The 27,711-nt window shown below is 39.0% G+C and overlaps 1 protein-coding gene across 3 annotated transcripts in view; it reads left to right on the forward strand.

Moving 5' to 3' along the window:
- Positions 1–27,711, forward strand: part of Spag16 (sperm associated antigen 16) — a 945,274-nt gene that overhangs the window by 13,340 nt on the left and 904,223 nt on the right. For all 3 annotated transcript variants that reach the window (XM_021171958.3, XM_085838176.1, XM_021171964.3), the window contains exons 2-5: positions 8,473–8,519; positions 9,757–9,852; positions 18,638–18,756; positions 23,863–24,000. In XM_021171958.3, the coding sequence (XP_021027617.1) occupies positions 8,473–8,519; positions 9,757–9,852; positions 18,638–18,756; positions 23,863–24,000 (400 nt within the window). The remainder of the gene's footprint in view (positions 1–8,472; positions 8,520–9,756; positions 9,853–18,637; positions 18,757–23,862; positions 24,001–27,711) is intronic.

Raw genomic sequence — 27,711 nt, forward strand, 5'->3', positions numbered from 1 at the left:
CACCACCACTAACACATTGTACAGATGGAGGAGCAGTGTACAGAGCTCCTGTCTTTGTGTCTCCTGGCTTACTAATTGGAAAGATCCATATATTCCCACCCAGCATGAGAACTATAGAGTTTACATGTTAACTGACAGTTCTTCCCACTATGAGAAGATGTCTAATAGCTGTCTGGCACCAGAGTGACCAGGGGCTTTCCATAGCTTTGTGTACCTATATGGTGCTGGTAATTCAGGGGACTCACGCAGATCTGTTAGTAAAGCTTGTCACAAGTAATCAACAGTGAGAATGTGACCACAGGCATGCAAATCAGTTGTCACTGCTTGTGTATATTTCTCAGTTAACTTTAGGCTGGTATTCCTAAGCAAGAGAGAAGATGACAGTGATATTTGCTATTTATAGCACCCTTTCTGTTAGGGAAGTAAAATGCTAATAAGGGAGAATCCCAACTAGTTGTTGTTGTTGTTGTTTTTTTAATTGCTTCTGTGAACATTGACTCTGAGAAGATGGCAAAGATTACATAGTGATTTCTGCCGACAGTAGCTCTGGGAAGTTACAGAAAGCATACATTGGTGATGTTTGTTCTTTCTAGAGATGCTGCTGGCTGTAATCACTCCCTACGAGTGTGTCAGTGGAAGAGGATTTCATGGGAAGGAGTTTGTTTACTGCTTTAAGCTGCAGATTGTTCATTGATTTCTGCCCGTGGCTCATTTGCAGAAGAACATACTTGTGACCCATTACGGCTGTCATCTCTGCTGTCAGTCCAGCTAACGTGTTTCTCTGAGGCACCTGGTCTTGAAGCTGGGTCTTCTGTGCTACTATAATCATGTCCCTGTTCCATGACACTGTCCGAGCACGCATTATAAACAGTGGCCTATCTTCTACAGGAATCCACAAAATCAAGAACTAGGGCAAATTTTGCTTGTTTAGACACTAGCATTTACTCCCTTTATGACTAAGTACCAAGGAGTGTTTTGTACTGTAAAACTCCCAAGTCCCTACGCTCCTTTTAGGAACCATGAATATGTGGCAGAGTGGGAGCTGCAGTCCCCGACTAGACTGTAAGTCTACCATAAGATGTCTGGCCTGGAAGCGGGGCTCTGGGCATAGGCAGGAAGGTGTGTCCTTCGAAAGGACCGGAGTAAGAGCAGGCTATAGAATGAGGCTTTTGCAGGGAACAGTGTATAGAAGAGCAGGAGTGAGAGCTGAGGGCAACAGGAGCGGTGACAAATGAGACTTGAATCTAGAGTTCAGCATTACTAACATTTTATTCTTTGAAGGAGTAGTAGGCAGATAGTAGGCAGAGACCTTTGAACTGCTCAGAGCCAGCTTGGCACCATTAAAACAGTTTTAAGTCCAAATGCTCACTTTTCCCAGTGGAAAATGGCTCTGCATGCAAATCACAAAGAGCTTAATTGCCTAGACATTTTCTACACAGGACCTCCTGAGAGATTAGCAAACAGGAAAGTTGTTCAGTAAAAGCCGAAGCAAAGAGTTAGTTTTCCCTTTCAGACAGTTGTCTGTGACTTGCTCCTTTCCACCCTTGCTAGATTTCTCTCCAGAGGAATGCTCCCCAAACATTTTCACACAGAATGCTCCATCTGATTCTCCTTCATTTCATCTCTGAGGATGCCCCAAGGGTCGGGGGAATCAGTATCCAAATGTAGTGCATCTTCTTTAGGAGACCCTCAGAGGCTTTGCAAACAGAACTGTTCCATGTGCTGGGCAGTCCATCTGTTTTCACTGGGTGGATCATGAGTTGGCCTCTGATTATAAGTCCAGCTTTACACGATCACTAGAGAGGTTAGAGTCAAGGCTGTGGCTTCAAAGTTTTAAGTCTGTGAGACTCTCAGGGTGCACTGCGCTGCTCAGTGTCTCTCTCATTCCCGCTTCCCTTTCTTCTCCCAATTTACAGGTTCACTGAGGTCTGCATTTCCAGGGACAAGCGTTATTTTTACATTGCCACAGAATCACTTAGCATTAGCTTGCGCATCTGGCCATGTGTTGCTAGCTATCCAGACAACAGATGCATACCAATATCTATGTCAAAGTACAGCTGCATTGTCAAGAGTTCTGTAGCAGTGCATGCGAGAAGAGTTGCTCTGGGAAGTTTTTCTGTACACATCATGTTTTGTGCATACTTAAAGATATCAGTCAAAGAGTGTATCGGCTCCTCTTTCGGATGCTTTTCTCTGGTTTGATCTTTCTTCTTATTAATCCTTTGGCCTTGGTTACATTAATGATCAGTTCTATAGCCTCCAGCTGATTCATGCTTCTCTCTCCTTTGTGGTGCTCAAATTGAGCTATTTAAATGATTTTATTTAGCTGCTAGGAAGGTGCCCCTGAGAGGTGGGAAATAACTATGTGGGTTCATTACCCAGGACATTGAAAACAAAATTTTGTATTTATAGTATCTAATATATTAATAAACCCCACATTCTTACTGTGCCAGTGTAGAAACAGTATATGACAGAGAATTTTTGGAATTGAACCTAAGAAACGTTGTGTCTATCATTTATAGTTATGCAATCCCTAGGAAATCTTTTAATTTTGGTTTCTTAATTTTCATCTTAGAGATGACTGGGACATTGAATTTATTAGGGTCATTTTGAAAGTAAACATTGCTAGAGACCTGGGAAATGCTTCCATGATTTATAAAGTGCTAATTTTCATATAATCTCTTATTTTTTATTGTGGGGGAAGCAATAAGTTCTTCATGATTAAAATTATTGTCTAGGATATTTGCTGGAGAGGAGGATAGGAGTTCTGAGTGTTGTGTGACATTGCCAGTTTTCTGAGGACAGATCACACTTTCATCTCTATATTACCATTTTAACAACTCACCTGTGGATTTAGTCCTCATCGGGGCAGTATGTGCTTATTTTTATGTGCAGAGGATTTTGGAATATTTTCTTTGTTAAGGAGTTTGTTATGCGTGTGTGGGAAGAATGACATTATTTTCTGTAGACTGACTAGCAAGATGTGCTATTGAAGTCGCCTTGGGGTAGCCACTTCTCAGAAGAGACTAATGTCCTTTAGCTGAGCAAAGGACATCTCGTCTAAGTAAATAAAAATATGGCAGAAAATGCAAATCTAGAACAGAAGGGAAATTTAGAATGGCTTGCGTTGTTTGTTCTTTCATCTAAACAATGAGGGAAGACTTCTCCATAGATGCCCATCTCTTTCTAGGATAAGAAAAGGAATAATAACTTAAAAAATGGTTATACAGCCCTTATGTAATCCAAACACCATTCTAAATGATCTTCTCATGTATTTTGTCTTTTGGCTCTGTTGAAAGCACAAAAAATAGTGTGTTAGCTGGACTGCCCTAAAATGCCGTGCAGTGGTCCCTCCTCGGGGTAATTATGTTCTGTCTTGAGGTTCTGGAGATAAAATCCAGGACCTCATGCATGCTCAGTAAGGTCATGTGTGGCTTTGTTTGTTTGTTTGTTTTTCTGCTCATTATATACTAAACCTTGTTGTCCTACACAGCCATTAATATATTGAAGTTGTGACTTCTGAGACTTGGCTTTAAATGCTGTTGTGGTTTCTACATCATGTATTCCTAACTCTGATGTAAGGTTAGCTACTATGCCTCAAAGATGTTTGAGCAGCCTGTGAATAAACTCACGTGAAGACTGAACTAAGGCCTCCATCCAGCTGTTAGATAGCTGTCAGTCAGCTGTCCTATAAGTACATGCCTTAGCTCAGGTTTCAGATGACTACCACCTCTACCCTTTACTGTGTCATCATGGTAGACCCTAAGAATCGTCCAGCTAAGTAGCATGTGAATTCTTGACCTTCAGAAAATGTGACACAACAAATGTTTACTGTTTTCTTGTAAGCTTTATTGAAATATGATTGACAATACAAATTGCTACATTTGAGCTGTACAATGTAAAACTTTGATATATATATATATATATATATATATATATATATATATATATATATATATATATTGAGGACATTTGAGTACTTAATATATGTGATGGTTTGAATGACAGTTTTATGTAAAAGCCGAGTTTTTCTCCCAGACCCAAGTTCTGTGATTCAAAATATGTATACAAACACCTTGGCCATAGGCTTTGGCTATTCTCTGACCATCTTATACACTAATAACCTATTTATTCTGATCTAAGTTCTGCCACATGGCTGGTCACCTCTGCTCAGCTCCCGTGCTTCTGACCTCCTCCATGTTCCTCCGCCCATCCTCCTGCCTGGCTCCATCCCTCTGCCAATCAGATGTCTCACCTTCTAGTTCCTCCTTCTGCCACAGGCCAATCAGCTTTAATTGACAGGTGTTGCGTCCATACAGTACAGGAGGTTTTCTCTGCAGTTTCCCTCATGGTCTCCAGTTGATGGTGCTAAGGTAATGTGTCTTGTTGAAGGAAGTATGTCATTGGATGCGAAGGTGTTTTATCCCAGCAAGAGTAAAGCAACTAATTCAATGTACCTGCTTCCTATAGTCACATTTTAAAAATGTTTGCTTTAGGTAACATACAAAATCATTTGATTCATTCTGATATCTTACACATTTATATCTTCATTTTGCTTCATCGTCCTCTCTGTCTCACCCCCTGTCTCATTCTGTCCTCCCATTTCCCACTGACCTCAGTCTGATACCATGCACTTTGACATCATGAATTTGATAGGCATATATTGATAACATACCTAGATTTTGCATATGAGAGAAAGCATGCACCATTTGTCCTTCTGAGTTTCTTCTGCTTTTAACATGATGATCTTCGGTTCTGTTTTCCTGAGAATGACACAGTTTTTAATCTTTATAGCTGAACAGAGTTCCACTGGGTATGTGTATGTGCCATATTCTCTTCATCAGTCATGTTAATGGATATCTAGGCTGTTCCTGTGTTTTGGTCTTTGTGTACAGAGATATTGTACAGGTATTTCCTAGTATGCTGACTTTAGTCCCTTTGGGTTTATATCCAGGAATGATAACCTGCATCATGAATTAGCTCTGATTTTCTGCACCCCCTCCCCCTTTTAGCTCTTCATTTGGAGTGATGGAACTACTAAAATCTATGCTCTTTGAAAAATATCAAGTATATGACACATTATTGTCACTTAGGCCCCATGCTGTGCAGTAGGCTTTTGGAACTTACTCACCTCACAGATCCGAAATTTGTTCTCTTTAATCAATGTCTCTGTTTTATCTTCACATTTAACCGGTGGTAACTACCTTCTACTTTCTTCTTCTTTTCCTTAAAAAGAAACATTTTTATTGTTTTTTTTTTTTGTGAGTTTCACATTGTGCACCACAATGTCATTCATCTCTCCTTCCCCTTGTACCTGCCCTCCACCCTTGCAACCTCCCCACCAACAGAGAAAAAACAATCCCACTGTAGAAGTTGTAGTGTGTCACAGTGTGTCCCACAGCTTACCCATTTGTCCAAGTGTCTTTGCTTGCAAATGCTCATTGCAGTAGCTCATTGGTCTGGGGTCTCTGACCAGTTCTGCCACTCTCATGACACTGGGGCTGGCTATTTTGTCTGCCATAGTGGACAAGGGATGAGCGAGAGGAGGAGGGCATCTTCCCCTCTCCCACATTGCTCCAAGGCAGACAAGTTTCTAGGTTAACTCTCCCATGCTCACACCCTTGGGGCTGGCTCACCTGGGCCCTGCCAGCTCTACTGTGCTGCCCAGGTGAGGGGCAGGGCCAACTCTCCCAGCTGCTGCTGATGGTGAGGGCAAAAGTGTGAGGAGCAAATCTCTTCCTTGTCAATGCCATCACACAGCAGGCAAGGGGCAGGGCCAGCTCTCCCACAAGTATCCCCTCCAGCCAGCTCACCCACAACCCTCACATCCAGGGTTTAACTCTCACATTGACTATGCTGCCCAGGTAACATTGCAGGGTCTGCTTTTCCAAGTACAATAGTAGGTGAGGGGAAGGACCAGTTCTCCCCTTCTCAGGACCCAGGGGCAACTCACTCACAACTCCTGCTGTGTCAAGTACTGCAGCTGGCTATGGATTAGGTCAGCTTTACTGCTAAGAAGCCCTCCCAGGGTCAACTATCCCATAATGCCCAGGTGAGGAATGGGGCCAGTTCTGCACAGTTCTCAGACAACACATCCCCAGGCAGCAGCCCAGACATATGCCTGGCCTTTGAGGCAACAGACCCCTGCTGCTTCAGGTCTATGGACTGAGTTGTGGCTGGCACTGGCAGTGGTAGCATAGTCCAGGACTCACCATGGTCCCAGGTAGCAACACTGAGCACTCACATCAGCTGTTCCCCACTACCCTCAAGTGCACAGTTCTGCCTCTCATCATTGTGACCACATCTTTTTATTTTCTTTTTCCCATTTCTGCACTATTTACTGAGGTGCTAACCTAAGTATCAGAGTGGCCATGAAACTTGGATTATACATATATTCAGAGGACTTAAAATTGGTGAAGAAAAAGTAACTTAGCAATATGGCAGCCAGCATCTTGGTGCTCCCTAAGGCATTGCTGGCAAGGCTGCTGGCAAGGCATTATAGGGGGAGGAAGAAAATCCTACTGGGAATTGTTTTTCAGCAAGAGATAACTAGCCCAAGCAGTCATGTTTCTCCTTGGAGTATTTAATTTGGATCCACTGAAATTATGAAACAGATTTCAGGCATACACAATCTGTGTATATTTGTTGCTTTATCTTTGAACTAGTTACTTTTAAGCCTAATTACTTTCACCATATTATTGAGAGAGACACTAATACTTGACCATAGAATATCGACTGTTTGACAAGTATCTGGTACCTGGGGATTGGCCAAAGGTGAATTAGGATTAAGAATCTCATGTGAGTGACAGGACTAAGGCAGACAGTGAATTGTGATGGGTGGTGAAAGAACTGAGCGTTAAGAATGTATTTAGAGGCTTAGAATCCCATGTGAGAAAAGTGGCCAATACTTCTAGCATTTACCCAGCACAGCATCCCTGCAGACCATGGGGAGGCTGTAACATCACAAAGCCTGGAATCTGGGTTGATTCCCAACCTTGATCCAAGGTCTTGAAAGTTGAAAATCTTTGATTTGTGATATGTAAAATGGAGAGAATAGCTCGAGACTCATAGCAGGATGAGGAGTTAGTGTTTTAGTACATGGGAAATAGCTAGGTCCATGCCTAGTTCTTATTAAATCTGTGTTATCTATTCTCCTTATAAGTAATAGAACCTGTCATCTATATTCATATACATACATATATATATATATATATATGCATACATATACATACACAACCACTTCAGACACAAAACAATTAATGTAACCACCAGAAAAATTAAAAAAAAATGGACTAATTTCATCTTTGATTTTACTAACCATTACTGTATAGTCATGTGTCTATTTCACAGAATTTAAGCTCAGAATCTCAATTCAAGAGTAATAGTTCCAAAAAACTAAGCAACCAACCAACTGAAAAAAATGCCCCTAAGGCTATTGCAAATATTTATTATTATTTCCTTGAGTGTAAGGTTATGTTAAATATTTCATTCGTTACTAGAGTAACACAGCATTTAGAGTTCTCACAGCAGCACTTCTAGAACTCCTGGTTGCTAGAATCATTTTTTAACAATATTTTAGGCATTTATAAAATATTGAATTGGTTACTATGTTAGTTTACATATGCTAAGCATTTAGGGAAACTTTAAGCAGAACTTAATTAGAAACCTAGATGTATTTCAAAAGTAGAGATTTAAGTTGTATTCATGGAAAGGTTAATATGTCTTTCACTTACTCTGCAGTATTAGTGCGCCTGCTGTGTCTTCACTTACAACACCTGCAGCCAAGTAATGCTCGTTACATCAGGGCTCTTTAGAAGCTTTTGAAAATTCAGTTTTTATTCAGATAATTAGAAAACTTACTATTTTATTAGTTTCTTGTTTATTATGTGAGAGCTTGCACACATATACATGTTCAAATGTGTGTGTGTGTGTGTGTGTGTATTCCTTTGTGTAAGTTCAGTCAAATTCATGCCATGGTATGGAGATCTGAGGACGACCTCCAGTATCTGTCCCCACTTTGCACCTGTTATGACAGGGTGGCTGTTGTGCACTGATGCGCTTCTAGCCAGCTGGCCTTTGAGCCTTCCATCCTGTTTGTGTTTATGTGAGTCTCTGAACAAGGATTTTCATGTTTGCATGGCCAGCACACTACCCACTGGGTACACACCTAACCTTCTTTCTAATTCATGTTATCTTAATGATATTCTGTACTTTTAAAATATTCTTAGAATCAAACTGGGAATTATAAGATAATAGTCATTCAAGCAGATATAAGTGTAGAATTCTATGGACTAATTGAAATAATTTATATCTAAATTTATAGGCCTTATGAAGAAAGAATGTTGAAAATTAAATTATATCTATTTACAAGTTTCATATTGAAGTAATTAAATCAAATACTGTATTTGAAGTCAAGTAATTTTAATCTAATTATTCCACTTTTTTTGCATTTAAACTTGACAAAATGCTCAGAGGTCACCATAACTGAAACATCAGAAGATGAATGTGAATATGAAGAGGTAACCTATTAGTTTTATATCTCAATGAGTTCTCTAGAGTCATTCCTATGAGTGGTTTATCTTATTTTCTGGAGCATATAGGGACATTATTTAAGATAAACTAGTTTTTGAACAGAAGTTATGTATTGGCTGTGAGCTGGGAAAATGCCTTTTAACGTGTGCACTGTCTAGGACATCTGCCTGTTTTGGTTCCCTCAGCATCACTCCTTATGCTCAGCTCCTGTGATCTCCCTTGTCTATGGCTCCATAGATGGCTATTCCCACATAGGAACCTTCTCATCATCCTGACTGTTCTTAGTGGGGATTTCCAGGTTGCCAGTACCAGTTGAAACTCAGGCCTCTGCTTTCTTCTATCCTTCACTTTAGCTCTGTAAAACATGCTCCTGTCTCAGCATTTTCCTTTAATTCCTTGTTCTCATCAAAATCTGCCATTACGTCTGAGTCTTGGATATAAAGTCATTTTTAGGTGTCAGAAACTGAACAGAGCAATGTGGAAGAGAGCCTGGCAGCCCGTGGCCTAGACAGGCAAGAGGCTTGTTACTTATACATATTTATTTGAACTCGGCAATGAAAAGCTTTACTTTAGAAAGAAATTTTCTGAAATTAAATGTAGATATGTTTCCTTCTGTTTCCATATCAGCATTAGTTCAAAGTGATGCTTTTTATTTAGTTGTATAATTTACTTCCTCAGTACAAGATCCTGTGTGAAACCTGCTCAATATTGTGCCCTATTTCTTGATTTTTAGATGCATGGTCAACTATAGTATAAAGATTGGTCTGGAAAACTCCATAAATAAAGAATATGTTTAAAATTACTTTATTGTAGTTCGTTGTTATGATTGTTATGTTAATATTATCATCATTACTGATTTCTGGTTTTGTTTGTTTGTTTGTTTTGTTTTTCGAGACAGGGTTTCTCTGTATAGCCCTGGCTGTCCTGGAACTCACTTTGTAGACCAGGCTTCCCTTGAACTCAGAAATCCGCCCGCCTCTGCCTCCCAAGTTCTGGGATTAAAGGCGTGTGCCACCACTGCCCGGCCATTACTGATTTCTTATTGTGCCTAGATTATAAATTAAACTTTATTGTATGTTTATATGGAAACAATAGTATGTTTAAGGTTGGTAACTAAACATAGTTTGAAGTACTGTTGGATGTCTGAGAATGTATTCCTCATATAAGTTGGGGACTGCTGTATGGTACTTGACATCTCTGTCCATTCTTCCTGCCCTTGGATAGATACCAGATGACAATTTCAGCATTCCTGAAGGAGAAGAAGATCTGGAAAAAGCAATTCACATCATTGGAGAGCAAGCCAGAGACATGCATATTTTGGTGAGAATTTGAACACTACTCTAGTTCATAGTACAAAGTGAATACATTTACATGAAGCTTTGACAGTCACAACATCAAATTATGAAACAGAATACTATCATCTGAAATATCTTTTCTATTAATCTTTATAACACCCCCACTTAAAGCAAGCTTTAGCTATTCTCTGCTACATCTACATATAATGTCTACTCTTATATGAGTTTCCAATAACTAATACCTTCCCTGAGAACTGATTAATCCAATAAGAGATTAAGCCAAAATTATTCAACACTGATGTTGAATGTATCAACTATGTACAGATGATGTAATCTGTATAATGCTTTATAAGCATTTTGTGTCTTTCTTTGCCGAGAAGAATCAAGAATGTATGGAATGTATAACGTTTGATAACACTTTCTTTTCTAGGACATGAACTAATTTGTTAAGAATAAATAAGAAATAATGTGTGATTATAATATGAATTATAGCAAACAAGACTCTTGCCATCTTTATAACACTGAAAATTGAATCTCCCAATACTCTATATACAGAACAATTGAAAACAAACTGAAAAGGAAGAATCTATGAGTCCACAATTTATTAGATCCTGTTATGATTGCAGTGATGTAACTCATAGTGAAGAATTTTGTAATAAAGTCAGTGGATAACTTTCCTCTAGGAAGACAGAACATGGGGTGTCCTACATATTGTTATTAGTCTGATGGATATCTCAATGCTATGACTTATCAGAAAAAAATTAAAACACAACCTTTTGGATGAAATAAAAGACATGATTAATCAATGCTCATCCTGCCTCTTAATTTATCATTCTATTAATAGAGACCATGGACTGAACTCTGAATAAAATGTATGTGTCTTATATTTAAAGTGATTTTTAAAAACATGGAAATATAGGAAATGCTATTGATCTGTTAGCTATACTTTATACTACAGTTTTTTCCAAGTGTTGACATAAGTAGTTAGGGATATATATGCATATGGATATATGTAGGCATGAATGCATGTATATCTCTGTAGGTATTCCTTAGAGAAGGTCAGTATATAATTTTAAAAAAGGAAAGACTTACTTACAGTTTAGTTGAATTTCCTTATCTAAAGTTTTCTTGTAAGTATAGTAAATTTTTTATAAACTTTGATCCTTGTTTATTTTACTATCCTTTGTAGTAACAACATATCTAATGATTTTCAATTTTTATAAAACTTAGAATTTTGATTTTTAAGTATTAGAATAAAATTATGTTTAAATTTCTGATAGTTTGGCCTTCTTTCCTTCTTTATCGCCTTCTCTGAGACATTCAGAAGATGAAAGGCATTTCTTGAGGATGTTTGTGCCGTTTTTGAGCGATGTAAGCGATGACTGGCCCCTGTTACAGCCTTGTAGTCACACCAGTCTCGAGAGCGTGGTAGAGACCTGAAGTGTTTCTTTTCTCACTCATCATTTTATTCGGTTTTGTAAAGTGTGTTTATTTTCCACAGAATCTGTATGTTAGCATATAAAAGCTTTATTATTTGCCAGGCGTGGTGGCTCACACCTTTAATCTCAGAAAAGTGGAGGCAGGTAGGGTTCTCTGTGAGTTTGAGGCTAGGCTGCTTTTCATAGTGAGTCCCAGCCTAGTCAGAGCTACAGAGTAAACCATGTTTGAACCTCCCCACAAGATTTTTATTGTAGCCAGTTATGGTGGCATACTATGTTGGTATATGTGGCAGGGGTATCATGAGTTGGAGCCCAGCCTGGGCTACACTAATGAAATTTTATTGTAATTATTTTAAGAGTAATAAGTACATATTTCAGAATTTAAATTTTCATATGATAACTCTTATTATAGCTCACATAAACAATCTGTCTGGAGTCCTCTATCATTTCCAGGAGTATAATAGCATGCTAAATAAAAAAGTATAAAAAGCCTCATGGGCGTTTTTAGAAACGACAGAGAATGCACTCCATTTCAGTGTGTCATTCTGTCTCTTCTCCAGTTTTCCCAATTCCTTCTCTCATTTATCTTATACAAAATGACTCTTCACATTTATTGAAAAGTTATACTCTAAAATATTTTCAATTACTTTAAGAATTAACACCAGAAAAAGTGATACTTTAGTATACTGAGAATTAAAACCTCAAGTATTGGGTTTGCTATGCTCTAGCATTCAAAAGCTCATGTCAAAATAAATATGTGAAGCAATTTTAATAGTTATAGACTCAATGATTAAATCATGCTGAGCATATTTGTTATTGAGTTCATTTGTTCTTGATGTATACATTTAACTTGTATTAAATAACAAGGAACCATATGGCCAAAGTCTGGACCATGGCTTATCCATGCCAGGATAATTGATGTTATATGAATTAAGGAGTTGATGGAGTGAAAGCCCAAATAAATTGAGTTTTATCTTTTAATACTGCTTGGGTTGTAATATAACTCTCTTTACTCACTAGTAAAATGAACATTAGTTTTTAAACTCATTGACTCTACAACATTTAAAAACATACCAGCGTACTCATACATGACTCAGTGCTTCTCTGCAATTTAATAGTTGATGAGGTTTTAGATCTGTAAAGTTCGTACACTGAGGAATCTTTTATAGTTTTCTTCTCTCCGACTTAGCATATCTTAGATCAATATTCTGTCTCTTTTTCTTAAACTACTACCTTTTGCTCATTCCAACCTTCCTTTAATTTCCATCTAAAACTATTTCCAAATGAAAATGTCAAGCTTATCTCTTATGTTTTGAATTCTTCGTTTTTTCTAGCCTTCCACTTACCTTTTGGCATGCTTCCAGGCTAGCTTTCCAAGCATGGCTAAGTTTACCTTTGTTTTCAGTAGGCTTTTGGGTCCATGTGAGTAGACTCCTGGTGTGTAGCAGCCTCATGGGCATTTTTAGAAACTTCAAAGAATGCCCTCCATTTTAGTGTGTTTTTCTACTTCTCTTGTAGTTTTCCCAGTTCTTATCCATCTTGTATAGAAATGACTTTTCACATTTATTGAACAAAAAGGTGAACAAACATTTACATTATATGATGAATGGTTATTTCTAGAAATAATATTGAGCCCTATCCTAGTAATTATGCAGCTTTTCTGTTGTAGTTATTATTATACTACTATGGCATGATCCTTGTCACACGGTCCTTAGCTTCTTCAACAATCCTCAAGGACAGTAATTATGGAGGTTTAGATAGTTTTATGCACTGTTTAAAAATACCTTTATGAAGGGTAGTCCAAGTTATTGTCTCTAATTAATCAATTAAACAGTATACATTTATAACAATTTACTTTGAAATGATTTATTTTTAATTATGTGTAAGATTGTGTCCGTGTAATTATGTGCACATGAGTGCAGGGACTTGTGGAGGGCAGAAGACTTCATGCAACCTTTGAAGCTTGAGTTACAGGAGGTAACCTCCTCACATGGGTGCTGGGAACTGAACTTGGGGTCTTCTGGTGGTGTAGCACATCTCCTGTTTGTGGGGCCTTGGATGTGGGGAAATAAAGGGGACGGGAGAGATGACCCGCGTCCTGCCAGAGCTCCTGGGTTCTGGGCGGGCGGACCCAGGGGACTGCTGCACACTCTCCATACAGCCAGGGTGGACATCTGGCTGTGGGAAGCCATGGAACTCCAGTTCACAGGGGTAGAGAGGGAACAGTCCGAGGTCCCTGGACTTTATGAAAGCCAGGGAGAACAGGTTTTAGCTCTTGGGCATCTCAGGACTTTGATGGACAGCACAGAAAAGCTGAGAATGGGTGGGGGCCCCAGGCGTGGCTCGGTCTGTCCTGGAGCTGAAGATAAAAGGGGCTATGAGACAAGGCCCTGGGTGGTTCCCACTCTGGCTAGAGTCTTTGGTCCAACCTGGCAGCTGGAAATGCTGAGAGGCCTTCCCGAGGGAGATTAGCTGCAGGAGACTAGATGTGTCTCTTTAGGGGAAAGCCGATTTCATCGCTCCAGCATGGCGGTGAGTCTAGATGAAAGGAGGCAGTCTATGGTTTTAGAGCTTTATTGTAGAAAACAAAGAGAGAGAAAAAAGGTAGAGAAGTAGAGGCCGGCCATGGCCATGTGGAGAGAGGGGAGAAGGGAGGAGGAGAGAGGGAGAAAGAGGGCTAGAGAGAAAGCAAGAGAAACAAGAGAGAGAAGATTGGCCAAGCAGCCTCTTTTATAGTGGGCTGGGCTACCTTGCGGTTGCAAGGTAACTGTGGGGAGGAGCATACCTGGCTATGGCCAGGTAACTGTGGGGGTGGAGTCTGGACAGACTACATGACTGATGGCCACAGAATGGAGCTGGGTCCTTGTGTCATATGTTTGGGAGCATGGCAGATGGGCCTTCCATCTCTTGCAGATTAATCTGATGGGTCTCCAGGGTTTGAACCTAGTTCAACCAGAAAACAGGCTACCTTTCATGGTCACACACCTGTTAACCATTTTTTTTTTTTTGAGCAATTGTCAACTTTTTTTTTTTTTAATTTAAAATTTTTCTTCGCCTTGCCACTTCTTTTAGTGTCAGAGCAACTACTGGGAATGAGAATCTGTCTTCAATTTTGCACAAGGATTGTGAAAGGGACTATTCAGAAGTATGGGGATCCTTCTTCCTCAATGCATTTCTATATTAATATCCCTTACATTCTATGTAACATTTCTAGCTAAGAAAGAGAAGTAGGAAATAAATATACTACTGAGTTTTTGTAGGCCCCCTTTCCCAACAATCAGTAAATGAACTAGTGATTTCTGGATAATGACTTGAAGACAGGAGTGGGTTTATAGTTGTAGCTTTCTTGTCACTGTGACAGAATGCTTGTTGCAAATAACCTAGGTGGGAACTGTCAAATATGGAAGGGAAGGCATGGTGGAACAGCTCACATGATGGTGGGAAAGAAGCAGAGTTTAGCCCTACTTTCAAGGGGCCAGGCCAGATAAAGCCCTCTAGGACATGCTTCTGGTGATCTCTGGCTTTAGTTCAGGTCCCTACTTCCAAAGTACTGTCCCCTCTTGACAATCTACTCATCCATCTTGTAATAGTTTTATTCTGTTAGTGAATAGACTATTTATTAGGACAGAGGCCTCGTCATTTTGCTGTCTCTGGAAACACCCTCACAAATATTACCTGTCTCCTAGACCCTTCTCACTCTAACCTAGTTGATAATCAACCTTAACAGTCACTCAACCCAATGCAGCTATATGTGCTTTTAGTGTAATTTTATTTGTTATTTATTAAATATCTCCATATTTCTCATAAAGGTACTGAAATTTGTTCTGTCACAATAGTTAATATTGTGGGTCTGGATACCTTAAGTAACTATTCAGAGGTTCCATGCAGTGTGAATGCTATTGTGGACAGCATGCTGACCAAAGGCCAATCTCTGCTGTGGTGGTGGATTCATTCACTTCCATTATGATGGAATCACAGTACATGCCCTGCCATCAAACGCTAATCCTGCTGTAGCATTTTGAAAACACAAGGTACCAAAATTGTTATATTATTTAGTGATATTTGAAAGAGTCAACAGGTCTCTTCATTTCTTTTCCCTTTGTTATTCAGTTTGCTCTATTGGGCTGAAAGGAAAAGCTTACCTCTGTGTCGTCCTTCAGAGGACCTAATCTTACTTTTATCATAGAACCTTTGTAATTGCTGATGCTGTTTCTGGATTAGGTATCAGATTGTGTTCAGATACTCCTTAATCCAGTATTGTTCATAGTTCAGAAGGACACATACAGGGTTAGACTGGTGAAATCTTGAAAGCTCAAATCCCCAGGATACTTGTTGTTTCGATGTTGTTACTATTGTTGTGATAAAACACTGACGAAAAGCAAATTTGGGGAGAAAATTTATTTTAGCTTACAGTTCCACATCACAGTTCATCACTAAGGTAGGCCAAGGCAGGAACTCAAATAGGACAAGAACATAGAGGCAAGAGCTGATGCAGAGCCCGTAAAGGAGTGCTGGATACTGGCTTGCTCTTTGTGGCTTGCTCAGCCAACCTTTCTTATAGTATCCAGGACCACCAGCCCAGGAGCAGCACCACCTACAGTGAGATCTGAGTACTCAATGGCTTTTCTAGTCCAAAGTTTAAATGCTACCATCACTAGTCCCCCAAATAGTCTGTTTTGTCATAGAAACTTCCTGCTCCCAGTACCAATTTCTGTTTTATTTAGGGATTCTATTGCTGTGATAAGACATGATGACCAAAGAATCTTGAGAAGGAAAGGGTTTATTTAATCTAACAGCTTGTATTTTATTATCCAGGAAAGTTAAGACAGTGACTTAGACAGGAACTTGGAAGCAGGAGCTGATGCAGAAGCCCTCAAGAGTGCTGCTTACTGACTTGCTCTCATGACTTGCTCAACCTGATTTTGTATACCATCTAGGACCACACACTCAGAGTGGTGCCACCCCTATGGCCTAAGTACATCCACATCAATTATTAATCAAGAAAATATCCCAAAGCCTTGCCCACTGGCCAATCTGGTAGGGGCACTTTTCTTGATTGACGTAATCTCTTCCCAAATGATTCTAGCCTGTGTCAGGTTGACTTAAAAACCAGCCCGCACAGTTGTCCAAGAGCTAATCATGTGCTAATTATATCCCTTCATAGATCTCCATGCATCCTTCAAAAAGCTCAAGTCATCAGAAAAGGCAAGAATCTGGCAGGGTTAGCAGCTTTCTGCATATAAGAAGCTGTAGTAGTGGAAATTGGTCCAGCATCACCCAGTGGTGACCTCTTCTTTAGGATTTGATTGCTGAGGACATCTGTGCTGATTTCCTGCTAAGTAAGACAGGGCTCATGCACGCTTCACGTTGGCTGGCACATGGGTCTTTAGGAACTGTCACTACTTTTAATGTTTTTATTTTAAAGAATTATTTATTTATGGTATATTAAAACACTGTAGCTGTCTTCCAACACACCAGAAGAGGCCATTGGATTACAGATGGTTGTAAGCCACCATGTGGTTGCTGAGAATTGAACTCAGAACCATTGGAAGAGCAGTCAGTGCTCTTAACCACTGAGCCATCTCTCCAGCCACTATGTTTATTAAGTCAGCTATATAGAATCCATGCTCCTGCTGTGTCCTAAAATTCTAGAACACATCCATTTATTTCTGTATTAGTAACTGAAGAAAATGAAGCATTTCACAAATTATTACTCATGGACTGTGAAATTTGCAAAATAAAATGAATTCAAATTGAATCACCAAGTCATAACAAAAGATTTAAAATTAGGGAACCAAGGTCTAAGAATGAACTTTAAGAAGTCATCAACAGCAGATACTCACACCCAACCTTCAGATTGAGCCCAGGGAATGAATGAGCTAGGGGAAGAACTGAGGGAGCTGAAGAGGATTGCAGCCCCATAGGAAGAACAATATCAACTCACTGCACCACCCAGATCTCCCAGGGATGAAACCACCAACCAAAGAGTACACATGCAGGGCTCCAGGACTCCAGATACATATGTAGCAGAGGATGGCCCTATCTGACATCAATGGGAGGGAAGGCCCTTGGTCCTATGGGAGCTTGATGCTCAAATGTAGGGGATGCTAGTGTAGGTGGAAGTGGGTGAGTGGGTGGAGAAGCACCCTCATAGAGGCAGAGAGGAGAGGGGAGACTGGGAGGGCATGAGAGTTTGTGGAGTGGTAACCTGGAAGGGGGATATCATTGAAGTGTAAACGAATAAAATGATTAATTAAAAAAAAAAAGACAACATCCCCTTTTTTTAATTAAAAAAAAAAAAAAGAAGAAGTCATCAACGTTTGTTCTTCTGGGTTAGGGATTTTGCTTTTTTGTTTTTTTCCTGTTCAGTCCAGCATGTTTCCAGGAATGTTGATGGGTGGATTGGCTCCATTAGGCGGTAACAAGGAAACTGTCATTTAAAAATGGGTCCTTTGTTTGCATTGACCTTCCTTCCTGATGACAAAATTCTAGGTATGATGCTTGAAGAAGCCAGCCTAGTTACCACTTGGTTTGAAATGTTTGTGTGAATGGCACCACGTGAAGACACTCACACGGTGGTGCTTCGGTCAACCAGTCATTAGTGGTGTTTCTGCTGGGCCTGTGGTTTGGATATGTGTGCATGCTGAGTGGATTTCCCGTGTCCACACAGCGTGGAAGCATTTCTTCCAAGATGCACAAATGGAGTAGTGGATACTCATCTTAGAACACAATGAATGTTAGAAAAATTTCAAAAGCACAAAGCTGTATGGAAGATGAATGTGAATATATTCTCCGAGGATTCTCGTCCTGAAGGAGGGAGAACAGTTATTTATAGTGTTGCAAGATCTCAAAATAAAGTTAATGTTTGCAGATGTACAGCCACTCTGAAGGACTGCACATTTATAATCACCCACAATCTTTTCTTCTAACAACCCTTTTTATGACTTGAAGTTGTGATTAGTCATTTTATTTCACTATTTTTAAAAATGTTATTATATTTTACAATTCACTCTTCACTGTATCTCATGTTCGCCCAATTTCCACAGTTGGAGGTATAAATTGTGTAAAATGTTTATGCATTTAAAAAAAAATCAGACTGCAAAAATATGTTTGAACATGGATGTTTTGAATGTGAACACTGTACACCAGAGCTCTGAGTGTCCTCACTAAATGATGGGGTCCCTTTTGCAAACCTGTGTTAGTGATGGAAACATTTCTCAGCTCTGTAGTTGATTACAAGGTGTGATTAAAATAGACCCTGGTAAATAATACTTGAGAAAAATATTGTTAAAAAAAACTAAGTAAGTCTATTGTTCGCTTAATAAAAATCTTGATGTTTATTGAATAAATAATTGTACATTTAAATTTCAGGAACAACAAACCATTCTTCCTGCAAGGAATGTAATGCAAGAAGCCATAGAAGATTTTCTCTGCAATTTCCTGATCAAAATGGGGATGACCAGAACTCTAGACTGCTTCCAGGCCGAGTGGTAAATCATTACGTAGCTAAGTAGTGCTCCAGAAATGCTAGCAGCATTTACGTGTATACATTTAACTTTCTTGAAGAACTTTACAGTACTGAGTGCTTCAGTTTCTTTTCTTGTTGCTGTGATAAAATATAAAAGCATCTAAAGGAAGAAGAGGCTCTTTTGGGGGCGGGTTTCTTTTACATCATGTTTCATGGTGCAGTCCGTCGTGATGGGGACATCAACACAACTGTTTACACTGCATCTGCAGCCAAGAAGCATGGACTGTTGAATGCATGCATGCAGTGGTCAGCTCACCTTCTCTGTTTGTCCAGGATCCCCTGCTACAACACGATTCTCTCACAACCATCAGTGATATAAATAATGACACACAGACATTTTAATATGTGAAAAGCTTTGATCTTTTAGCTAGGGTGGTATCCTAGCTACTCTAAACCAAATGGATCCTGGCACTGCTTCCTGCAGCTCTGCCTCTCTGCCCCACTCTGGTCTGTCAGCTTTCCTTCACGTCCACTGGCAGAATCTTTCAGCTCTGCTTCTTCCAGCAGCGTCCCTCTCTCTGCACAACTATGGAAGATTATATCCTTAATGTAGCAAGTCAGATATACTTCTTGCTTGCTTTAGGTAGGTGAGGAATGAATATTTACAGAATATGAGACTAGTGGTGGTGCATAGACATAACAATACCAAGCTCTTACCAGCACTTAGCTCTCTGCAGGTAAATAATTTAAAAAGTGAATACACAGAGACAAACCTTTACAAAATGTACCCCAACACCCTGCCCGGTAATGGTCTGTCTATAATTAACATGGATCTTCCTATATGAACAAAATCAAAATAATTGTACATAAGCATATGCAGAGGCCCATCTCCTAGGTGACTGTAGACTCTGTCACATTTACAATTAACACTATCATTGTGAACTTATGTATATGGATAGAAATTGTTCCAGTCTCCATGTTGACACCACATTACCGACACTCAACTGTCAGGGAATCTTTCCCAGCAAAGCTTTATGCAACAGCCTTCTCAGTATTCAGCTTTAGCTTCTCTTCAAATGATCAAGGCAGGGAAATGTCCTCTGGAGTTAGATAGCAAAAAGTCATTTTTGAAATATTTTCCTCTTGGTTTTACATAATTTATACTGGTATCTTTTGTATTTAGATATTCCCCTAACACTGCTACATTTTTATTTATAGTGAAAATTATTTTTCTCTATCTATACAGCTGACTGATTCTTATTATAAAAATAGTATTTGATTTAGAGCAAATTTAATTGAATTTTCAAATATTACCCCAAAATAATGTTGTTGTTAAAACTAAAAATCTTTAGTGTCTGATTGATTATGAAAATCAGCAGGCATGCTATCTTTGTACATATATTATCATTTAATGATCTTTGGGTTCCTAACATTCTTTAAAAAATAGTGAATGATAGATAAGAAACAAGTGTTATTTTTACCAGATATTGCATATTATAGAAAGTGGAATTTATATAAAATTGCTTACAGAGTTTTGTGGCTCAATTGTAATTTTTAAAAATGTATCAGTAATACAAGTTTACCTTTCATTTTCTTTGTATACTGAGAATATATATCTAGAAATAGTCAATTTTGTTTTTTCTTATTTTTAAATTTTTGTAAATAGTGTTTTTGTAAACATTTGTACTGTATTGGCACTTCTCCCAACTCCCTCATATCATCCAGATTTCTTCTCAAGCTTTGTTACTTTGACTGCATATATAATATACTGCATTTTATGAGGAGAACTGAGTTCTTGCTTGCTCTGTAGCTTATGCTGACCTTCTGTGCATAGCTCTTTTGTGTTAGCCTCCCAGATACTCATGATTCAGTCAGTATTGACTGAATGCGTTTTTATTGTAGAAAAACAAAACACAAAAAATATAGAATTGTTGTGAATTCATGTTCTCTTATAAAAGTAGCGCACAATACGGGCCTGTTAGGAAAAACAGAAAAAAAGCTAACAAGAATCTGGGCACTAATTTGACTTATGTTCTTTCAATATTCAAACAATAAATTCAATAAGTCTTTTAAATCCAATGTCAGAAAGATATGATCTGGAAGCCACAACTCACCTGCTTTTGGGTTTTATAAATAACATTTTACTGGAATTCAGCTGTGATTTCATGTACATATTGGAAATGACTGTATTCATGTTGTAAAAGGAAATTTTAATTAGTCACAAGGGTGTTCGTGTGACTGGCAAAGGAATCATTTTATAAGTTCTAAATTATTACCATTACAGATATTCCAACAAAAGTCCTCAAATTACTGTGTATTATATATATATATATATATATATATATTATTTTATATGACGTAAATATGTACTATGTGCTTTATATAATGACACATATAAGTGTATATATGTCAGTGTGGTAAGAAATTTATTTGTGGAGCACTAAAATGGTTCCATTGTAGGTCTGTTCAATGCTGGCTTGTATTCTTTTAGAAGTACTCACATACAAAGTTAACTGATAGTTTAAGGCAACATTGAAGAGATTGAAAAGAGAAAAGGGCAGTGTATATCTGAAATTCCTCACTGCCCCGTGTGCTGGACCGCTGTCTGTGAGCATGATCCATTGCTCACATGGAGTCTGTCTCATGGACTGGGCGGTTTGTGTCACCATCACCCTCTGACTCAAGCACAATGCCTTCTCCCGTTACTTTCTCCTTCTTTTCCAATCTTGGGTACAATTCAGTTTGGCCTCTGTTCCTATCATCTCATTGATGATAGAGTTGTGGTAAAAATTCTGCTCAGGGTATAAGACATGACACTATTTATAGCATTTAATTACTAACCTAATTTGTACCAAATGAAGGAGATTATAAATTAGTATATTCCTTTAACTGATGAGCAAAGATAAATACTGCAGCTTTTGACTAATAACATTTGGTGTGCTATAATGACTCTGGAATGGGTAATGTAGTTACAACTTCCTGGGAATGAGTAGGTTTATTTAAAGCTAAAGCCCAGAATTAAGATTAACTTTGAAATAATCCCTCACACTGCTCTCTCTGTGTGTAGACAGGTGTGTGTCAAGTGATTACACACCGATTCTCAGGGAATACCTTGCAGCTCTGTATTTCTCCATCATTTAAACTCACTGATGTTTCCTCAGTTGGTGGAAAGTTGACTTCTGGGACTTTATTGTCGCAATCACCATTAAATTAAACACAGGGATGTCATGACACCATGCTTACTCTTACGCCTCACAGTACGCCAGATCTGAGCAGTTAAATCTGTGTGCATAGGTTTATACACTAAGCTATGCAGAAGTCAGCCTTTCAGGGGAAGATTTAGGTTAAAAAGTCAGTAAAAATAAAAAATACACTATATAAATGTAAGTGGCATAAAATAATTAAAATGGTGATGTTTTAGACTAATTGCTTGAGAAATCATGTTCTATCATTTTTATTAGCACAGTCTGCTCTTGCTTCTCCCAACAGCTGGATGTGGCAGGTAGCTGCTTCATTTCATGGATGAGGGCTTAGAGAGGATGGGAAATCTGAGCAAATGGCAGCAAGTCACGGCCAGTGGGAGAGTCAGCCAGGCCAGACTGATCTCCAGTTCCACTCTTCTAACCTCAATTCCTGAACAGAGCCTGGGCGAGCTTACAGTCTGTCTCGATTTAGAGCTCAGATTTGGGTCTGGTTTCCATTTTGTAATTACAAGGACACTACTAACTTCTTCAACAAGATGGCCTTGTTTGGCTTTCATCTATTTCAGCACTGAAACCCTTCACAGTGGCTTTCCATTGCTACTTCCAGTGATGGTTCCAAGATTCTGTCAGTGTGCACTTCTGTTAGTGTTCATTTCTTCTTTCCTGGGACTTTTCTTCCTTCGAGCCCTTGGCATTGCTTTTGTGGTTTCTCTTGATGCCTCAGCCTTAGGTTCTTTTCATAGTGTTTGCCTTCTCCGCTCATCCCAATGGTGAAATAATAGAGTCTATTCTGAATCAGTCGCAGGCAATTTTCATTGGTTGGTCATTTCATTACCTGAATTAGTCTGTTCTAGTGTCACAACTATAGCAACATTTATATGCAGGTGAGGTGAGAGTTTAAATTGCCTGCCTTGACTTTCCCCTAAACTTATGATGTGCCTCTCCAGCATTTATCTTCACATAAATGTCTGCTAGGCTCACTATAATTGATATGGATGGAAACAATCCCTTGGTTTTTCCAACTGCCTGGTTCCTACTGTCTTTGCTTCCACAGTGTTAATGGCTATCTGTTACTGAGCCCCGGACCTGGGCGCCATCATTGCTAACATCTGGCAGATGATTCATCAGAGAATCCTGTTAGTGTTACCTTTACAGCAAGTCCAGTAGGTGCCCTTCTTAGAAGTGCTGCTGTTTTCACCTTGTTCATCTTACTGTTCTCCCTCTTTCAGGATGTCTTGTGTTCCTTTAGAGTCTGTTTCTTGAAATAGATTTACCCTTTCGAAACATAAATCTGATCACTGCCCATGCCCATGCTTCAATTCCTGATGCAGAGTCAAATGAGTTTTCCATATGGTGCCTTTTGCGTTGGTTCTGACAATTGTCAGCATCTCCTTTGTTCACTCGGTTGGCTCCAGTCCTGCTAGTCTACAGATGCTGGCTTTATGCCTCTCCTGTACATGCTGAACATGTCTATATCTCTGGGCCTTTGCATTTACTTTCTGTCAGAGTTGCTCTGGTGCTCGACATCCACAGACCCACCTGCTATCATCACTCCTTTCCCTCAGGTCTCTGCTGGAGTCTGTCACTCGTGCTTGTCAGTCATGGCTACTCTGTATAAAACAGTGCAAACATCCACCACCTTACTCCTCTATTCTCTCTGCTTCCTAGAACTTATTACTATCTCTGCAACACTGTAAAGTCCATGAACACAGAAGAAGACAGTTTCGGCATCTTTGCTAGGAATTAGATGTGTGGAACATACATGTCCCATTGGATTTTAAAAATCTAAATTCACTGATGTTCCATCTTAATATATTAATATTTGTTTAACTTATAAATGGAATATAGCAACTAACTTTTATCAAATTTTCCAAGGTTGACATTCTAAATTAACACAGTCAACCCTGTTGTTTGATTTGTCCTAGGTATGAGTTAATCCAGAAGAAAGGAACTGACTTTAAAGGGCTCGGTAATGTTCCAGATGTCTACAGCCAGGTGATGCTTTTAGAGACTGAGAACAAAAACTTGAAGAAGGAATTGAAGCACTTCAAACAGGCAGCTGAGTATGTTAAGATTGTGTTTCCCTTTTTTATTTAGGCTAAGTAAAACTAAAGATGGATTAGGATGATACTTGTAACCTACTCTGAGAAACTTAATTCTGGGTCATTGAATTATATTAAGTTCCAGTTGTCAGGATGTGTAAAGCATCCTAGGTGAGTTAATTGGGCAGGTAACTGGAGCCCCTGCCAAGCACAGCTCACCGATGGAGTGGGACGCAAGACGTGTAGCAGATGGGGAATTTGTTGCACAACGTTTATTTTCTTATGTGTGTGATCATGTCTTGTGGTCTGTGAAATTTTCTCTTGTGTAGGTAAGCTAATTTCAAAAGTAATAATGAAATTAATAGAAAGAGTAGAAGGAAGGAGCTAATGTGTTCTTTGTAACATAATTTCAGTATTTTACAATCCTTTCCAAAGAACAGTGTTAACTGAGCTCTTTGGGTGGCAATAAATGAATTGCTCTGGTGGGACAGGCAGTGCACATATGGGGAGGGGAGAGACACATGGGACTTGTAAGGATGCTATGATTGGCTTTTCTGTAACCTTGACATTTTCTCTTTAATGATATCACATTAAAAAGGAAGTATCAACATGATGGTCTTTCTTCTACCCCCTCTGCCACCCACCTTTACACTTTTGTTCCAGTGTGCATGCACAACTTTGAAAGAAAAAGTTCAGTGCTGTTGCTGTCATATTTACTAGCTTCCTTTTCAGTCAAAAGAAATAAGAACCTTTTATTCTGTTATTTTACTTATATTGGTGTTAACATAGATTTTATTCTCAAAACTTAAAAGCAATCCCGGAAAGGGCCTTGATTGCTTTGTAATGTCTAGGCACAGATGAGTATCACAACCACTTAAGTCTAAGTTTTCTTTTCCTTTTGTCTCCCTAAATTTAAAATAAATGTTGGTGACTAATTTTCAGTAACCAGCCAACCTGTTTCTGACCAAGAGCTGAGTGAGTGTACTGAGATGAGGAGAGTGTGTGCATGTCAGACAGCACCTTCAGCTCTATAGAGAACTCATGATATATTTGTTCAGTGACCACTTCAAACATTTTGTTTTAAATAGTAAACAGATTTAAGAAGAATCTTTCTCTATTAAGCACATCAACACAATAATTAGAATAATAGGGCCACCTTGTGGAAGCATAACATGTATGTATGTGTGTGTGTGTGTGTATATATATATATATATATATATATATATATATATATATATATGTGTGTGTGTGTGTGTGTGTGTGTGTGTGTGTATGCACATACACACTAAAGAAACATGACTATGTATTGCCAAGTGAGAGAACTATTAGTATTTAATATAGCCTCTCCATTTAACAAGTAGCATTAAAATGGCATCGTTTTCACACCCTCTGCATAGTAATCCTGTGCACCCACGGGCGTGCTCTGCTAGTTAAGCCCACCTCACCTTTTCTATGGAGAATTTTATGTTTTACAAAGATCTGTGTGATCATCCGCAAGAATATGCTTCTACGACCATTGCCTTTGCCAGTGGCTTCCGTTCCTCGAAGGGCTTTCCACTCTGCACCTTTGCTTGCTCTGACTTTAATAGACAGTTTGGCGAATGGGAATTTGATGCAAGCTTTCCTTACAGTGCTGCCTGGACGAGTTTCAGCCCTCATCTCCTTTTAGTTCTTGCTTTCATTTGCTAATTTGCTCTTGAGTAGACACAGACATTTTAGGCAATGTGTTTAACTCCAGTAGCACTAAGTAACCATTGATGTTTACGGGGTATTTATTTAATAGTATATTAAAAACTGTAATTAAAATTATGTAAGCTTTTATTCATGCATATTGTTATTTTAATGTTAAAAGAAGGCATAATTAAAACTGGCATCATGCGAGTGAAATGTTTCTTTGTAGTTGCTGAACTGTCACAGTGTAGTTTACCCTCAGTTGTTTCTGACTCTTGCTTGATTCTGTGGCTTGGTAATGTTTACAATCCAGCAAGTGGAATAGCAAACTGGCTGTTTGCTTCACCTTCCCTTTAGTGTCAATCTGAAAGAAAACCCCCTGACCCTTAGAGGATGCCCAGTGCTTGCTGAGTGAATCTTCAGTCTGATGTGGTTCTGAAGCACCTTCTGTTGAAATAGTCCCTGGAGCACATTTTACTGAAATACTGTCAGAAAATTGTGAATGAAGTTTTGCAAAGTAGTCTCTGGAAACACAATTCATGTATGTTTGTTCCAAAATATAACCTTTTGGAGCCTAGGTTTTCCACAATCTATTTTTCTAATTGCAACTTGTGTTAAACATGAGCTTCTTTTATGGAATTTGGTTGAATGCTTGCATCTTTAGGATTAGGCTGTTTCTTAAGGCTTGGTAATCATAGATGTAAACTGATATTTAATATGTGAAGAGAGGCAGCTTGTAGATATGCCATATGGCATCTTTGATCATACAGGTAGCATTTAATGATACATTGATTAAAGCTGGGGGCTAGGTCTGGCCAAATATGCATCTGTAATCTTGTGTGGTGATGATGCTGGGAGGCAGGAGGATTGCTGCAGCTTCATTAGAGCCAATCTAGCCAGCGGTTCCCATAGCACAAGTAAAGACCAGATCTATGAGACTAAGGTATATATAGAGAAGGACCTCCTCTGGTACCTGTGTGCCCACAACATTGCCATATAGCACACATGAAATGAAAGGGCATAGTGTGCAATAGGAATGGTATAGTTAGTCTTCACTGACAGCATCAATGTAGAATTGCCACAAAACACACCTTTTTGTGACTATGTGTGTTTCAAGAAAGGTTTAACTGAGCCGGAAAGACCCTCACATAATTTGGGCAGCACCATCCTATGAACTGGGATCCTAGACTGAATAAGGAGGAGAAAGTGAGCATTTATCTTTCACAGCTTCCTGCCTGTGCACACACTGTGCATACACAGTGCACACACTGTGACAAGCCACTCACATGCCTACTACTCTCTTTCTTTTTCTGCTCTGACTCTAATACTATACCTGCAAACTTCACCCTGATAAACTCTTCCTTTTGTAAGGTTGCTTTTGCTAGGTGTATTGTCATCGTCAACAGGGGGATAACCAATGGAGAACATTGGAACCATGTTTGTATTTGGAGAGTGGAATCCTTGCTGTGATAAACCTGACTATGTAGTGGCTAAGCTTTGGAAATCATTTGAAAGCTATTGCGAGACATGTGGAGTACTTTGGAGCTGTGGCCCAAAGGAGGCCTAGACTATGATAAGTAGACATTAATGAGCAATTCTCTTGGGAGCTTGAAAGTCAGGCATGTTACAAGACATACAGAGAGTGGAGCAAATCTCATGAGGTTTTCGAGGGGAAGTCAAATGGGAACTTGCTAGAGTCCATTCACTTTACATTTTGGCAAAGAATCTTGTTTACATCTGAATCCTAAGATCTTTAGAAACTGAACTCTGAAGTAACGGACTGCCTTGTTTGGCGGAAGAAATCTTAAGCCAGTATAGCACTTCAGATGTTATAGTTACTGCTGTCGGATCTTGCTCAGGACTATAGTACAAGGAACACTTACAGTAGTGCACAGTTTAATGAGGAAAGTGGTGTGAGTTTAGAGTTGAAGGCAACGTGAGTGGTCCAGTTGTACATGCGTTTGATGTTGTGACATGGTTTTTTCATACAATGTTCATATTTGAGAACTATGTAATTTAGTTATAATAAAATCTCAATGTTTTAAGGGAGTGTCTTTTTTT

This window comes from Mus caroli, unplaced genomic scaffold (genome assembly GCF_978045245.1).
Source record: "Mus caroli unplaced genomic scaffold, Mus_caroli_1 scaffold_1, whole genome shotgun sequence".
In the NCBI taxonomy this organism is placed as follows: domain Eukaryota; kingdom Metazoa; phylum Chordata; class Mammalia; order Rodentia; family Muridae; genus Mus; species Mus caroli.